This window comes from Rhinatrema bivittatum, chromosome 8, assembly GCF_901001135.1.
Source record: "Rhinatrema bivittatum chromosome 8, aRhiBiv1.1, whole genome shotgun sequence".
NCBI lineage: Eukaryota > Metazoa > Chordata > Amphibia > Gymnophiona > Rhinatrematidae > Rhinatrema > Rhinatrema bivittatum.
This window is the reverse complement of record NC_042622.1, coordinates 237,844,970-237,861,063: the sequence shown is the minus strand read 5'-3', so window position 1 is coordinate 237,861,063 and position 16,094 is coordinate 237,844,970. Positions and strand designations below refer to the sequence as shown.

General features: G+C 43.7%; 1 protein-coding gene across 1 annotated transcript in view; it reads right to left on the bottom strand.

Annotated features, from left to right (window-relative positions):
- Nucleotides 1–8,778: 8,778 nt before the first annotated feature.
- MED26 (mediator complex subunit 26) overlaps nt 8,779–16,094 on the bottom strand; it is a 155,472-nt gene continuing 148,156 nt past the window's right edge. The window contains exons 2-3 of the mRNA XM_029614198.1: nt 14,031–14,105; nt 8,779–11,519 (exon numbers count right to left, since the gene is read on the bottom strand). Of these exons, the coding sequence (XP_029470058.1) occupies nt 9,825–11,519; nt 14,031–14,105 (1,770 nt within the window). The 3' untranslated portion in view covers nt 8,779–9,824. The remainder of the gene's footprint in view (nt 11,520–14,030; nt 14,106–16,094) is intronic.

Below are 16,094 nucleotides of genomic sequence, written 5' to 3'. Positions count from 1 at the left end.
AGCTGTCCAAAAGAGCTGTACATGTTGGGGGTGAAAGACTGATGTGCATGAACTGGAAGACAGATCTTGGAGTGATAATGTTGGACGATCTAAAGATGACAAAGTAATGTAACAAGGTGGTGTCAGAGGGATGCTGGTCTTCATCAAGTGAGGCATAACCAGCAGGGAAAAGGAGGTGACAATTTCACTATACAGATCCTTGGTGAGACCTCACCTGGAATAGTGTTCAGTTCTGGAAGCCTCATTTCAAAAAGGACAAGGACATCTGTACAGAAAGCCATATGAGATGAAACTAAGGACCTTGATACGTATACCCTGGAATAGAGAAGAGAGAGGGGAGATGTGATACAGCCCTTCAAATACCTGGCAGGAATTAATGATTTACAATGGAGAGTACTCAATGGTCCGAAGTGATCGCCTTCCAGTGGCGAGCGAAGCAAAGAAGCCTACCACCAACTGGGGGATCGACCGCCAGGGGAACCAGTGTTTGGCTCGTGCCACCTTGCCGCCAGTCAAAAGCTGATGGATGGGGCCTGTTGGGGGGGGGGGGGGGGCTGGTTGGGCCCTTGGAACTCGCTGCTGCCACCCACGGCCTCTAGGGCTGGACAGAGATGGCCGGACACCGGCAGCTGAAGGAAAGTACTTCCTCGGCCAGTAGAAGGGCTTGTTAGAACCCAGCCTGGAGGACTTCCTGGTGGAGAGTTGCTGAAGAGTATCATGCTGATCTTTCAGCTGCACCATGACCTCTTTCACTTTATCCCCAAACAGGTTTTCGCCTATACAGGGGAGGTCCGCAAGCTTGTCCTGAACCTCTGGCCGGAGAACTGAGGCCCGAAGCCAAGCCTGCCATCTGGCACCGATGCCTGGCGGCTAGGTGGGTTGTGGTCTCAAAAAGTCTTAGGTAGACCTGACTTCATGTCTACCCGCCTCAAGCCCCAGCATGGAAATGGCTGTAAGGGACTCCTGTTGTTGCTGGGGAAGGCCCTCCTCAAACTCTTGGACCTGCTTCCACAAGTTGCGATTATATTGGGACATGTAGGCCGCAATACAAGTAATCAGCATAGCCCCTTGGAACAGCTTCCTCCCTATGCCATCAAGCTCCCTGTGTTCGCACCCCGGAGGGGCAGAAGTGTATGTCCGGGTGCATCTGGCCTTTTTAAGTATGGACTCTTACCACCGCTGACTGGTGGGGTAGGGGCCGCCGTTCAAAGCCCATGGCCTGTTGAACCAGATAATTCACATCAGCCTTCCTGTTAACCAGGGAGACAGACACCGGGTGTTCCCACATATGGAGGAGGAGCTCCTTAAAGATGTCGCGGACCGGCACTGCCACAATCTCCTTTGGAGCATCAATGAACTGGAGGACCTCCAGCATCTTCTGATGGGTATTCTCCTCAGACAGGAGCTGGAAGGGGATGGCCTCTGCCATGGCCCTTACAAAGCTGGCAAATGACAGGTCTTTGGGCGGAGATAGACGCCGTTCCTCCAGAGGAGAGGGCTCTGAGAGGGGGTCAACAGAGAAATCAGAGGATGAGTCGGAGGAGTCATTGCTCTATGGGTCAAATGGCCCCTCCTCCTCGTTAGGGCCCGGACGCCGAGGGCAGGGACCAGGAGGGGTGGAAGGCCTGGGCCCCAAGGGCACCGGCAGTATTGATGGATCACCGGGCATCGAGGGGGGCATCAGCCATGGGACACCGGGAGAAACCGGTGGTGGCCCAGGGAACCGTGGGCATGAGCGCCCAGTTCCCAAGGCCTCATCTTCCTCCTTGGACCCAGGAAGAGGAGGCATCGAGGGCCTGTCGGGCACTGTTTGCATCAGTAGAGCACCAAGAAGGATGTCCAGGTGCTCCAGCAGGGGTGCAAGCATCGATGGTGGCGGCTCGGGCACCAGTGTGGGGGCCAGTAGCGCCGGCAGCTCAATGCTTTATAGCGCTTTGAGCACTGCCGATTGCACCCTGTGGTCCAACTCCTCCTGAAAGTCCTGAGTAGTTAGGACTGATGGAGGGGGACGAGGCATTGCCAGCGCATCCTCAGAAGGATCGTGAGGAGGCACGGTGCCCAGCACCTTTGGGCTACCGGGGGCTCCAAAAGATGGGGCCCCCAGTGGCCGGTGCTGCTTCGATGGCTCAGCAACTGCCAATGCCACTCCGAAACCGGGGCGAGAGTGATCGGTGTCGATGCTTCCTTGATTTCTGGTGCTTGGCCCAGTCTTTCCCCGGTGCCAAGGATGATGTGGACCCCGAGGTTGGACGGTGGGGAAAGAGCACCGAGGATCAATCTCCTTCTTTCTGATCCTTACGGGTACTGGAGAGCGGGACCACCAGGGGAAGAGACAGGGACAGTTCTCCGCGGTCTTTTGGTGTTAAGGATATTGAAGCCGAACTAGAGGGTTTTAGAGAGCTGAAGAGCTTCTCCATTTTGTCCAGGCACGCTTGACGCGCTTTGGGGGTCATTTGGACACACAAACGACACCCCCGGATGTCGTGCAAGGCCCCCAGGCAGAGGATACACACCTCATGTGGATCCATGATGGACATGGTCCACGGGCACCATAAAAAAATCTGATGACGCCATCGAAGAAAGAGGCCGGTGCCCGGTCGATGATAGACTGGCACCAGGGTGCAGAAGTCGGGAATCGACAGCGAAGAACGAAGGCAAAAACCAAGAGTACCTATTGAACGGAGGAACCGAACGCGAAGGGGGACCCTATGCAGAAAAAAACCCAGAAAAGTTCAAAAACAATTTCAAGGAGCTGGAGCTCCACTACCGCACCTTGGTAAAGAAGAGACTGAAGGGGGACCATGCGTGGATAGCAGCAGGCTGGGCATGCTTAGTCTGCCAGTCAAAGTTTCTAGAAAACTTTGACAAAGGTTTTCCGTGCCGGGCTCTAACTGATGTCAGCTACATGTGAGGACTACCATCCTGCTTGTCCTAGAAGCAAAGGATCTCTGAAGGAGTGGGATTATAAAGCTGTGTAGTTCATGCGAAGAGAGAACGGTGTTAAGTGGAGTGCCGCAGGGATCGATGTTAGGACCTGTTCTGTTCAATGTCTTTGTAAGCGACACAGCGGAACGGATACAAGGTAAAGTTTTTCTATTTGCGGATGATACTAAGATCTGCAACAGAGTGGACACGCTGGAAGGAGTGGAGAGAATGAGATGTGATTTAAGGGAGCTTCAAGAGTGGTCGAAGATATGGCAACTGGGATTTAATGCCAAGAAGTGAAGAGTCATGTATCTGGGATGTGGTAATCTGAAAGTACTGTATGTGATAGGGAAGCACTGCTGTGCATGGAACAGGAGACAGACTTTGGGGTGATACTATCTAGTGATCTAAAGATGGCGAAGCAATGTGACAAGGTGATAGCTAAACTAGAATACTGGGTTGAATAGAGAGAGGAATATCTAGTAAGAAAAAGGACGTGATAATCCCCTTGTACAGATCCTTGGTGATGCCTCATCTGGCGTACTGTGCTCAGTTCTGGAGACCATATCTCAAAAGGGACAGGGACAGGATGGAGGGAGTCCAGAGAAGGGCGACCAAAATGGTGGGGAGTCTCCATCAAATGACTTATGAGGAGAGGTTGAAGGACCTAAATATGTATACCCTGGTGGAGAGGAGGAGCAGAGGAGATATGATGTAGACCTTCAGATACTTGAAAGGTTTTAATGATGCACGATCAACAAACTTTTCCGCTGGAAAGAAACCAATAATACTAGGGGTCATGAAATGAAACTCCGGGGAGGACGACTCAGAATCAATGTCCGGAAACATTTCTTCACAGAGAGGGTGGTGGACACCTGGAATGCCCTTCCGGAGGAGGCGGGGAAGACAAGATGGTGCAAGATTTCAAAAGGGCATGGGATAAACACTGTGGATCCCTAAAGGCAAGGGGGAGGGGAATGTAGTAAGAGGAATGGGGGTAACTTCCTGTTGTGGCGGATACTACCTTTAATAAATAAGCCTTCATACTGTTGATGCAACTCCATCATTGCTTGTTGCTTCAACGGCAGAGGGAAAAGAGGAATTGGATTCAGACAACAACCAACAAGGACATTGAACCATACAGTCTGGGAAAACAAATAAGCGTGGGGGAAGGGGGGTAATTTGCTTGATGTAGCAGTTACTACCCTTTACCAAAAAGCCTGATATTTCACTTCTGATGCAACGCCAACATTGCTTTCTGCTTCAACTGCAGGGGATGAAAGAAAACTGGACTCAAACAGTAACCAACAAGAGCCCTGACCTTGGCAGTCTGAGTAACTGATAAGTATGGGAAATTGATAACTATGGGAGCTTGCTGGGCAGACTAGATGGGCCATTAGGTCCTTTTCTACCAGCACTTTTATGTTTCTATGGATGGGCAGATTAGATAGGCCATATGATCTTTTTCTGCCATCATGTTTCTATGTAGCAAACAAAACAAATACAATGTATTGTTAGTCCTTTTTATTGGACTAACAATACATCAGTAAACAAAAACTAGCTAAGTTCATTTGTAAAAACATGCATGCCAGATGGAAGTATCGTAAGAGCAAAACAAAAACCAGATTTGTCTTTTTCCCTCCCCACCACCAGTAAGCTAACATGTACTTTTCACTGTATATTTTTGGCATACAATCCTTTCTGCCTACCTTTACAAAAAATATCTTGTTGATGAAAGGAAGCATAGGTCTGGAAAGCTAGATACAGATGTACTGAGTTTGGCCAATTAAAAGGTGTCCCCTACAGTTTGTTTGTTGACCCTTATTTCTACATGTTCAAGAGGACTAACAGTAACTGATCCACAATACTTTATTCAAAATTGAGAGAAACTGTCCAATGAGGTCACGAACAAGAGAAGCAGGTTATGATCTTCACACACCATTTTTACTGTAAGGTAAACAGCATGTTTCTTAAACATTATACTCACCAGACACCGGGCAAAGCTCACATCCATCCTATATAAATTCATTAGGCATTTTTGTGTTAAGAAAATAGTAAAAATCCTGAAGTTTCTTTGCACCTTGCAGGAAACCATAGTTGGCAGCCATCCAGAGATATGTTACATGTCTTACTGATTGCTGATAATTCTACCATTTAAACATACCAGCAACATACAAGCTCATAGTGGTAAAATCCGCACACAAAACCCAAACATATCCAAGACTTGCGCTCCAGGTGATACATTTACCAAGAAAAAGTATTGTGTCAAACTACAGTCCAGGTTAGGACCATTGTGTGATGAAGTCACTTATAGTTGAGATACTGTACTAAACTTTCTCCTTCAATCCCTGTGAAGGTAAATCAGATTTACAGCTGGAAAATTTGGAGGCTGGAGGGGGAAAAAAAAAAAAGCTGCTCCCAAGTTTACAGGGGAACAAACTAAAGTTTTTCAACTTCTTAAAGTGGGGTTTTGTGGAGGGGGTAGAGGAAATGTAGGCTTATTCTTAGAAACCTGGTCTTGCAGCAGTGCACAAGTGATTCTGGGGAAAAAACGTACTGAATAATGCCCTGTAACATCTTCAGTTTGGGTGTAATTTAGTTAACAGTGATGAATGCTTGACATCACAATAGCTATATATAGATGTCCATGTTTGAACCCTTCCTCAACTGGTTTACTTCCATGTGCAAATGTAATAGATCCATGTTAGCTTCTAAAATAGTCCTTGACAACAGAAAGTAATTTAAGTAAACAGGTATGTTTACTATCTTGTTTGCATGAAGTGGCTTCTTTTAATATTAAGATTTTTTTTTTAAACATGCTAACAAGAAATCTGAGAATTATTGACAGTACAGATTTAATTTAAAGGCTATCATATGAGAACCAAACCTTGCATATGCCCCTTGAGTAACTGCAACAATCCTGGATACCCGTAATTAACTTTTCCAGTATGGGATCAATTTAGATCCATAGGATAACTCAACTAATTACATAGTAGATACTTCACAAACATTGTTTGTGTTCTGTGATCTCTATAGGAGAACTTGTTTAAACATAGAAATGATGGCAGAAAAAGACCAAGCTTATGGTAGTGTCTGCCTCACCATGCAGGTTACCCCCATGCTTACTTATCAGTTTCCCAGACTGTAAAAGTCAGGGACCTCGTTGGCTGCTGTCTGAATCTAATTCTCCTTTACCCTTGCCACTGAAGCAGAGAGCAATGTTGGAGTTACTCTCAAAAGTATTCGGCTTCATTTGCATGTGACCTTAGGCTCTTCATTGAAGTCTCCTTGCCTCTTTCTTGCAGGGAAAGAAGAGGAGAAGAGAAGCCAAAAGACCCTCTGCTGAAGCATTTTAGAACTACTGGGTGAGGATATGAGGCTTTATCAAACCAACAACTATGGGATCTCATTATAGAAAAACATTGAATGCCAAGGTTTCCCAGTTTGCACATTAATATTAACTCTACTGATAATGACATAACTTGTACTTCTGCATGGGTTCTCACGCTTTTAACTTTGTGATGTCATAAGTTGGCACCTGTTTGGGAACTGTGTGAAAGTTCCATTTAAAAATACACGGAAAGCAAAACACAGTATAACTAATTTATAGTTTACTGACAATCAAACCAAAACAAAAAACACCTTAAAAAAAAAAATCGCTCTCTCAATATATAAACCTAATAATGTGAAGATACGAGGCGACAGCATGCTTAAAGCAAAATCATCTCTCACTGTTCTGCATTCAGGTAGCATTGTGTAGATCAATGGTAGCGTAATTTTAATGCCTTATGTTTTTTTTCTTTTTTTTTTTTTTAAGGTTATCTTGGAATTATGACAATGGAAGGACACTTACATTCAGTGACAAATTTCTGTAAAAATGAAAAAAAAAAAAAAAAAAGAGCAGAACACTATTCAATAAAGTCCAAAATGGAATATTCAAAATTCAGTACTTATCAGTAGCAGTTGTTTCACAGAAGGCGGACAAGATGATAAATGAAAAAAAAAAAAAATCTATCTTCTCCCAATGCAAACCATGTTTTGCTTTGTCAGCTTTTCCTCTTTTAGAAGACAGTTTAAAAGTCATTTCTCGCCAATAGATACAAAAGCCAATGATGCTGCCCTTTTGTTTTTATTTATTTTTAAAACATTTGACAGTCCACTTTTTCCTAAATTAGTCTCAAGGTGGATTACAATCAAAATTGCAATCCAAACTGTAATCAATGAGGTTGGAGCAATACATTGAAGATCATCATTAAATCTGTTTCCCTCCACTGAAGCAGACAACGCTAGACTCAGTCCATGTCAGGAGAGATAATTTATGTGATCTGTCTTCTGATACACAACTATTAGTGATAAGTACTGAATTTTGAATATTCCAATTTGGAATTTTATGATGTTTGACCTTTTTTTCCCCATGAGGAAAGGCTAAACAGGTTAGGGCTCTTCAGCCTGGAGAAGCGAGAGCCGAGATATGATAGAGATTTATAATATCATGAGTAGGGTGGAACAGGTAAATAAGAAATGTTATTTCCCCTTTAAAATAGTACTAGGAGTGGGGGACACTCCATGAAGCTAATAAGCAGCAAATTTAAAACAAATCAGGGAACGTATTTTTTCATGCAGCACACAATCAAAGTGGGGAACTTGTTGCATGAGATGATTGTGAAAGTAGTTGGGATTTAGACAAGTTCCTGGAGGAAAAGGTCTGTAAGTCACTAATAGCCATGTAGAAAGGAAAGCCTCTGCTTATCAGATGCTCAAACAGTGGCCAATGCACACAATCGAAATAAAACAAAATAGCATCAAATACATTCAACCGTTGCTGGCTACTCCATAACCAGAAATGCCTACCAGAAAAATGTGTCCTTCATACTTACACAGGGGCTCAAGAATTGACGATGGATGGACATTCGAGAATGATTTTAAAAAACATTAGGCACTAAAATGATACCAGTTTGCATGATGCTAGCAGGAATGCTGTACAGTGAGATGATTTTTGACTTACACATTGTTGCCTTGAATCTTTGCATACTAGATTTATTGAGAAAATGATTTCTTTAGATTTGTGTGCGCACACGTGCAATTGCTATTAAAGTGTGTCCTATTTTCAAGTTATTACCTCTTTTTTTGTTTTGGATTTACTGACAATTAGGCTATACTGTACCTAACAACTGGTGTGATTAAAGCAATACTAACATAACTCAGCTGTTAGCTAAAAACAAAATCAATGACACCTTTATTAATTTAATTACTGAGATCTTAATGCTGTAGAAGATCCTTTTACTCAGCCACTCCCACAATTGAATATATGTAAACAAGGCACTTCTCTTCTGAAAATGTCAAAACAAAATAAAGGAAAGTCTTGTCAGGACAAAACCTTCACATGAAGAGTGAGTGAGCCAAGAAATACAGGTAAGGGAACCCAGAGTAGATGGTGGAGAAAACAATTCAACTCTTCCCCCGAAGCAGGAAAATCCCAGTGACAGAAGAGCTCAGCACTTGGCTTTCCTGACTGTTGGCCAACTGAGATCACATGGTGAAACAGGACAAGACCCGCACAGAGAGAGAACCATTCACTGATTTTGTGCAAATTTTTGTTTTTGTTTTTTTTATTTTCATTTCCACAATTATATCACAATATGTCCCTTTAAAGGACCAAATAGCAAAGTCGCTCCCTTCTGCATTGCAAGAGATGCAGAAGTCGTTACTGTACATTCGCTAAGGCTCTTTGTTGTTTGTTTGTTTTTTTGTTTTATTTTTTTGCAAAAATCGCGTTTGATGATGGATTTCCATAAGGCAAACAATATTTAAAGGAATGGTAACAAGTAGATTTCCAGCATAGGAACAGGATTCCTTCTTTTTTCCTCACAGTACAAACTACTAGCACCCGCTTACCTTTTTTTTTGTTTTGTTTTTTGGATTCTAGGGGGTGGGGATGGGGGAAGTGTATTCCTAGATATTAACAGAAAGGCGAGGGAAGGGACAAAAGTTTTTATTGGCTGGTGTTGGTAGGAGAAATTTTTCATTAAAAAAAAAAAAAAAGTTTGCAGCATATTTTTCCAAAGAAAATGGATTTAAACTAAAACCAGATTCAATATGATGCCAGTGAAAATGTGGCACTGTCTAATCTGTCAACCAGCCTCTGCAGTTTAACATTGCTTTACAAGGATGGGGAAAAAAAAATGTAAAAAGGAAAAAACCCTGCATCACGCCTTTTCTTCTTTTAATTTAAAAAAAAACACAATCATTTTGAACAGAGGATATGTGATGCCAATACAATTTAAACCTACATATTTTTTCCACATTGTCTCCAACATCTCACTGCCAAATAATCATAAAAAAGAAAAAAAAAAAAGAAAAGAAATCAATTCAAATAAATAAATGTATATTTTGTTACGGTAATTTTTTCTCTCTCCATAAAAGTTTTCTGTACCTGTGTGTGAATTCCATTCCCAGGCCTTCACATGGACCAGGAAAATATCCTCATGCCTTTTTTGGGAGGGAACGGGAGGGGGGGGGGGGGGGGGGGGGGGGAAGGGGCGGGAGGGGGGGGCTAACACTTTTTGTTTAGTTTTGGAGCTGGTTGGCTACATAGCATAAAACTCCGGCCTTTATTAACCTCCTGCCTTCTTTTGTAATTTTGTAGGGTTTTATTTCCATTTTATTTTCTGTTAGTAAACTGGTAGCAGCATTTTCACAAAAGAGACATTTTTCGAAGAACCAACCTGTGAGGGGTCAGCTCACTCGCTATATACCCTCTTGCCTGGCAGGCTTGATTACCTTGGAGGCTTCTTTCCACCTTGAGTGGCATGGTCTCTGCCATTCCTGTTTATTTGCTAATTGCAGATGTGAAAGCATATTTCTTTTGAATGTTTTTTTTTTCCCCCAGCAAATTGTACTCAGTCTAGACAGACATAAGGCAGGACATTTAATCTACCCTCATCCCCATGTGGATCTAAAGATACGCACTGCGTCCAATCATACCAATTACCCTGTGTGTCGTAACAACCATTCACGCCTGGCCAGCGATGAATGTGTATTCTCTTAAGGTCATCATTTGTGACCTCTCTAGAGACCCCAGGTAGGTCCGTGGGTAAGATGTTCGGTACTAAAACGTGAGTTTTTCTAGCTTCTCGCCTAGTGCTTTCTTCCTGCTTTAAATACTCAGACATAAAATAGTGAGCTCCAGGAGTCTGTACACCTGACGAGGAAAGCAAACTACTCTGTCTGTTTAAATAGGACTGAATGATTTCATTTCTAGACAACTCTTCCCAGTTTGTTTGTTCAAAAGGACTTTGCAGGCTGATCTTAGACTCCTGCTTGTCCATTTCTGTCCTGTGCTGTTCCACAACTGGCAAGCTTTCCACCTGTAAAGAATCTTTTTGCGTTAGAGGTTTTATCTGTCCTGTCATGGGATCAAAAGTGAGTTTTCGTTCTTTTTTTAACCTCACGGGCTTCACAACTTCTTCAAGACCCTGCCCATCCAAGTTGACCGTATAGTCTCTGGGCCTGTACTTTTTCTTTTTGTTGCTATCCGACCCTGAAGCTGCATCGTCACTGTCCACCCTCGTAGGATCCGGGGAAAATCCAAGGCGAGGCATTGCCAACTCCCCCGGGTGTGTGCTGGTTTGGGAGCCGAGGGACGGATGCTGCGGCTGTAAGGTCCCTGCCACGTGCCGGTGATGAACGTCGGGGGTGGCCTGCTCCTGCCGAAGCGGAGAGGTCTCGGCTGCTGATTGCTGGGGGGGCTCCAGTCTTTTCACAGACATGGGAGGTGTGGATGGCTGCGTGGCAGGTAGTGGCGACGGCACCTGTGCAGTATCTAAGCACTGTGACCTTAGAGAAGGACTGGCTAGGGAACCCTTTGGTGCATATGTGGTGTGCTGTCGCGTAAAGGTCTCCTGCCTAATATTCCTGGGACTGAAGGAGGTGCAGCGCGGACTCCTCGGCTGGTGCTGTCCCCTGGCTTCATCGCATTTTTCAAGTTGCTGCACCACTGCAGTCTTTAACAAGGAGGAAGTGCTTGAGGATTTTACAAGTCCTGGAGAGCTAGTATGAGGTTTTACAGCATTCACTGGGATCTTACCGTGTTTGTCGTTCTCATTCTGTTCTGTCCTACTTTTTTCGGGCCCCATGTGCATGTTTAAGTCCAAGGGACTGGGAAAACTTTCTGGGCTTCCACCAATGCCGTTTGTTGGTGGAGGGGAGGAGTTCTGGAACGGTTCATGGCTACTTTTGGAAACTTTGGAAGGGGGGCCTTGCAGCCCATCTTTATGGTCAACCTTTCTTTTCCGGGTTCCCACTTTCTCGGCTTTTGGAGAATGTAACTTTTGTATGTCATTTTTGCCTTTTAACTCCTGAATGGGTTTCGTTCCAACAGCGACTGCCATGGGCGCCGTCTCCTGTTTACAGTTGTGAGCGCCGCCGTTTGCCGATCCTGGTGGATTTGGCAGTCCTTTTGGCACCGGTTCATTCTGGCTTACAGGTTCTATTAGCTTTTGCCAACTCCGTAACAGTTTCTTGGCACGTTTGGCAAGATCTTCATTGGTCGTCTTCTTCCTGACATCGTTGATAAGCTTTCCTAATCTGGTTTCCTGTAACAAATGAGGAAAACAATCATTATACAAAATATTTGGGGTAAAGAATGATACTCAAGTGCCAGATGTAGTGACTATGTTACCTCTCCTCTCTGTGGATCTGTCACTTCTGATGAAGGATACTTTCTAGCAAGCTCAATGTTTTCAGAAGATACATTGGTTTCATAAAAAGATATCATGCCCTATTATAATTTGATTTCCCAAAAGAACAGATCAGTCTTTGAGTTTTATCTGCCCACACCCATAACTAGAATTTTCACAGGGTTTCATCGGAAAGAGAGGAACGGTAAGATAAGACGGTCAAACGTATGAAGAAAGAGTAAGCAGGATACACCGCTAGGGTGATGAGGACACTGGAATCCCTGCAAACTGGTGGTAACAATCAATGCAATCTTTTCTGGGCCCCTGTTCTTTGACTGGCTCTTAGAAATTTAAAAAAAATGGCACAAAACACTGTTTATAGTTAAGAGTCTGTGGGCTTCAACACAAGTGACCATATACTAAGTTTCAGAAAATATACAGTTTGAGGTCAAGCCCTTTTGAACTTTCTGTAGGTTATAAAAGGAATACTAAACATTCCAAGTGATCTAATAAACTTCCTGAATATACAAGTATGGTGCTGAAACTAGGAGGTTAATAATGAAACATTTGTACATGGGCACACCCGTTTAACCCATGTAAAAACATGGAGAGATTTTGGAAAGTGTCCCCCCAACATGATGACAATGTGTGTACTTTTAAGCCAGGCCAAAAGTGGGAGATGCTGGGGGCAGTCACAGGAAAGCACACGCAGAGATTTAATTTTGAAATCCCAGGACATACGTTTGGTCTCATACTTTGCACTTGCTTTAAAGGGTGAGAGCCAGTCCAAATTGCCATTGGAAAAACTGCAGGAGTTTTCCTTTTAAAATGATCTTACAGGCCACTCATGGGCCTGGAAGCTCTCCGTAGGGTTTGATGGCTGTCCTCTGGTCAGAAAATCATCATGGGGAATCCAAGGGGGCCAGGTTTGCTCTTCAGTATTATGATTAAGCACATTAGAGTAAGCCTTTATTACACTTTTTACACATTTTCAAATGAATTTCAGTGATCATGGTAGGTGCTACATTGATAACAATGGAAACTCATAACCTCCACTTATCTAAACGCTATGCACAATTGAAGTAGTGGACGTTTAAGTCTCTCCACTGCTCTGTCAATGTGCCTCATCCTGTCTTGGAGGACTCTCTCTAAAGGTTAGAGGTTTGCCCAGTCACCTTGAATAATCCATGACCTATCTAGAATTTCTAAAAAAAAAAAAAAGGAAAACTAATACCAATTATGGGGCTGCTTTGATTTGCTTTATAACTAAACTATAACTGTTCTCCAAATATAACACATTTCAGCAGTAATGAAAATGATAACCACACTGTATAAACCAAAGCACCCTTGGTCACTATTGGCCCCCCAAACGATTTGAACTTGAGGCTCTATACCCCTATACCACTTCACTGAATTAGTGCTCCAGTACAACCTTTTGCTAAAGCTTAAGTGACTTCTTCAAAAACATGTGGTCGGCACCAGGTAAGTTAGGTGTTTTTACTCTGGCCAGTTGCTGTGGATGTATAATCCATTCAATCCCTAAACCCTTCTGTCTGTCCATACAGACATAACTATTTTCTGCCCAGCAATTCAAAATATTTGTATGTTTTTTTTAAACTAGCCTTGGTCAGCACACAGAACTGCAACCTGCAGAACAGAATGCAATGCACAGTATCTCGTGTTACATGAAGATACAGAAAGCTATGCAAACTTATGGCCTTGGAAACATTTCCCCCATATTTATCCTTCCCTCTGGTAGAAGCAGTACACTGACTTTCTGTGGTCAAAATAAGCGTGCAGCTCCAGGTCAGACAGGAACCCCCCTCCCCCCATGGCTACGCTCTCTGGCTGGCTACTAGGTGTATCCAATCATACCCATATTTAGGTATAGGCAATTGCCTAGGGTGCCACACTTTGAAGGCACCAAATATCCAGGCCAAAGAGAATCCAGCTTCTGTGTACTACCGTACCGTACTATGTGCCAGCATAGCTTCAAAGGGGCACCCATCGCCATGGCACTGCCTATGGGCACCATAATCTTAAATTCGGCCCTGCCACCATAGGAGTATTACTAGGCTATCAGAAGGTTTCTTCAGTAGCACCCCCTGCCCAATCAAATACATGAAACAGGAATAAAGCCCAGTTCTTCCAGATGGAAATGCTGAGCACTATATCAAGGATTTTCAGACTGGCTCAGTTTTGTTCTTTCATTAGTTTTTTTCAATTTAAACTGTGAGCATTATAAAAATAGTACAGTCATACTTGGTTAATCTGCAATTGGGTCTAGGTATACGTAACATATTGGTGGTATATGACATTATCTGATTAATCTTCAAAAAAAATATATAATATATAATTTTTGAACATCAAGTTTGATTGCATATAGAAGCGTCAGAGCTTTTCAAAACGAATCACCACCCAATTTACCTCAAGTGCCTCTTTGGTTATGGGATATTTCTCCAAGTTGGAGATTACTTCCAGCACTGCCACCATGTTATGAATCTGCAATAAAGGAAAAGCAAATATTAACAGAGCAAGATTTTTTGTTTTAGCACTTTAAAAGAATTATGCTTCAGCATTATGCAAACCTTAGACATATCGCATATTATCAAAATAACTTTCCCAGCTTATTTTGTTGTGTTTCAACCCCATTATTTGTTTAAAGCAGACAAGACAATTTTCTCCCAGCTTGGTCAAGAAAGATGTGGAAGGGAATTGGGACTACTTTTCTCCTCAAAACTTTGCCTAAAATGACGCTACTTTACCACGTGTACTCATGGTAGAAGATGCCACAACCCACCATCAACCAAGACAAAGGAGATTAAAGAGGATTCCAGTACCTTCCGGTGGAGGTGGTAGGAGCCAAAACAGTAGCAAAACTCAAGCACGTGTGAAACAGACACAAAGGAACTTTAAGGATGGAACAAAAAACATAGAAAACTACAGATCACTTGAGATCTGTGACAGCATAGCAGGAAGACAAAAAATGGGCAGATTGGCTGGAACAAGGAGGTCCGTATCTGCCAACAGTGCCTACCTTTCTGTTATATCTTGTCCCTAGCATTTAGGTGGGGAAGAGGAGATCTTTTTGCTTTTAACTGAACTTAACTGCAAGAATTTAAACAGAAAAAGTCTGTAAACACTGGCATACTGACATTTAAAGAACACATCTGTTGAAACATACTCTACATATGCACCTTGACCTTTGCCCCCTCCTGTCTCTGGACCCAGGACATGATAAAATGGTAGATTAGGGATGACATAGCCCAAACAAGCAGGGGCAGTTTGAGGCATGCAGAATTCCAAGAGTACATGTGGGCAGTACTATTACTCACCCATATTGATTAAAAAAAAATGTCACTGTTGTGAGACAATTTTCAAGTTCCATAAGCAACTCGCCTGCAAGTTTTCTTGAACTCCGGAAGCTGCATTCAATTGGCAGAAGTGTAAAAAGTAACCTGGCATTCACAGGATCCAATTATTCGATGGTAGCTTTAATGTCACTAATGGCCTAATGCACATCAGGTCATGCAATCAGTGCCCAGGCCATATTAGGTAATTTCTGCTGCTGTTCTGAAGGACTAGTCCAAACAAGTCAGAGAATTTTCAAAAGTTTAAAGCATTCGAATTCTTAACGGATGGTGCTGATCTTGTGTACTGCCATGGAAGAGACTGAAATGTGGTGCCTGGAATTCTGCTCCTGTTTGAGTGGGGTGGCAGAGGCTGGGGATGCCACAGGAAGCAGGACTGGATTTAAGCTGGGCGTACCTACAGGCAATGGAGGGAGGTAAGAGACAACTCGCCACCTCTCCCCTCCCCCATCACACTTGCTCAAATCCTCTCCTCCCACCTCTAAAGACCTGGCACCAGCCCCACAGCAATCAAAGAAATTCAGCCCTTTGCAAGCTGACAGGGCCTGCGGCACCCAGGCCCCTTCCCCTCCTGCATGAGCTTCCTGTTACTATGGAAACCTATACAAGGGCAAAGCACTGCAGGGCCTGTCCAGGACACAAGGGCTGGGCTGAATTTCTCCAGCTGCTGTTATGGGGCCAGCACAGTGGCTGCAAACTCAGACACTAGCACGGCAGTGGTAGCAGCACTCCGACACCTATTTAACACCCCCCCCCCCCAAAAAAAAACCCCCCAAAAAACCCCCCAAACCATTGGCACTGGAAGCAGTTGCCTCTGCCTAAATTCGAACCTGTATAGAGGCAGTGCTCGCAGCACACGAGAGGCTTAGGAGACAGAGTGCCCCAATCACCCCTGTGTGACAGTGACACCAGCGGGCTGACTCAGCAGCACACTTTTTCTTGGTTCCAGGAGGACTCGTAGTCCATAACTCTCAGGCAGAGAACTATTGCTGCAGTGGCTGGGAAAGAGGAGATAAAGGACAACCCCCAGATGAAAAGAACAGTTAAAATAACATTTTTACTAATAAAATGCAATTACTAGCAATCTTCCAGAATCTCTTGCAAGTAAGCTAAACAGGAG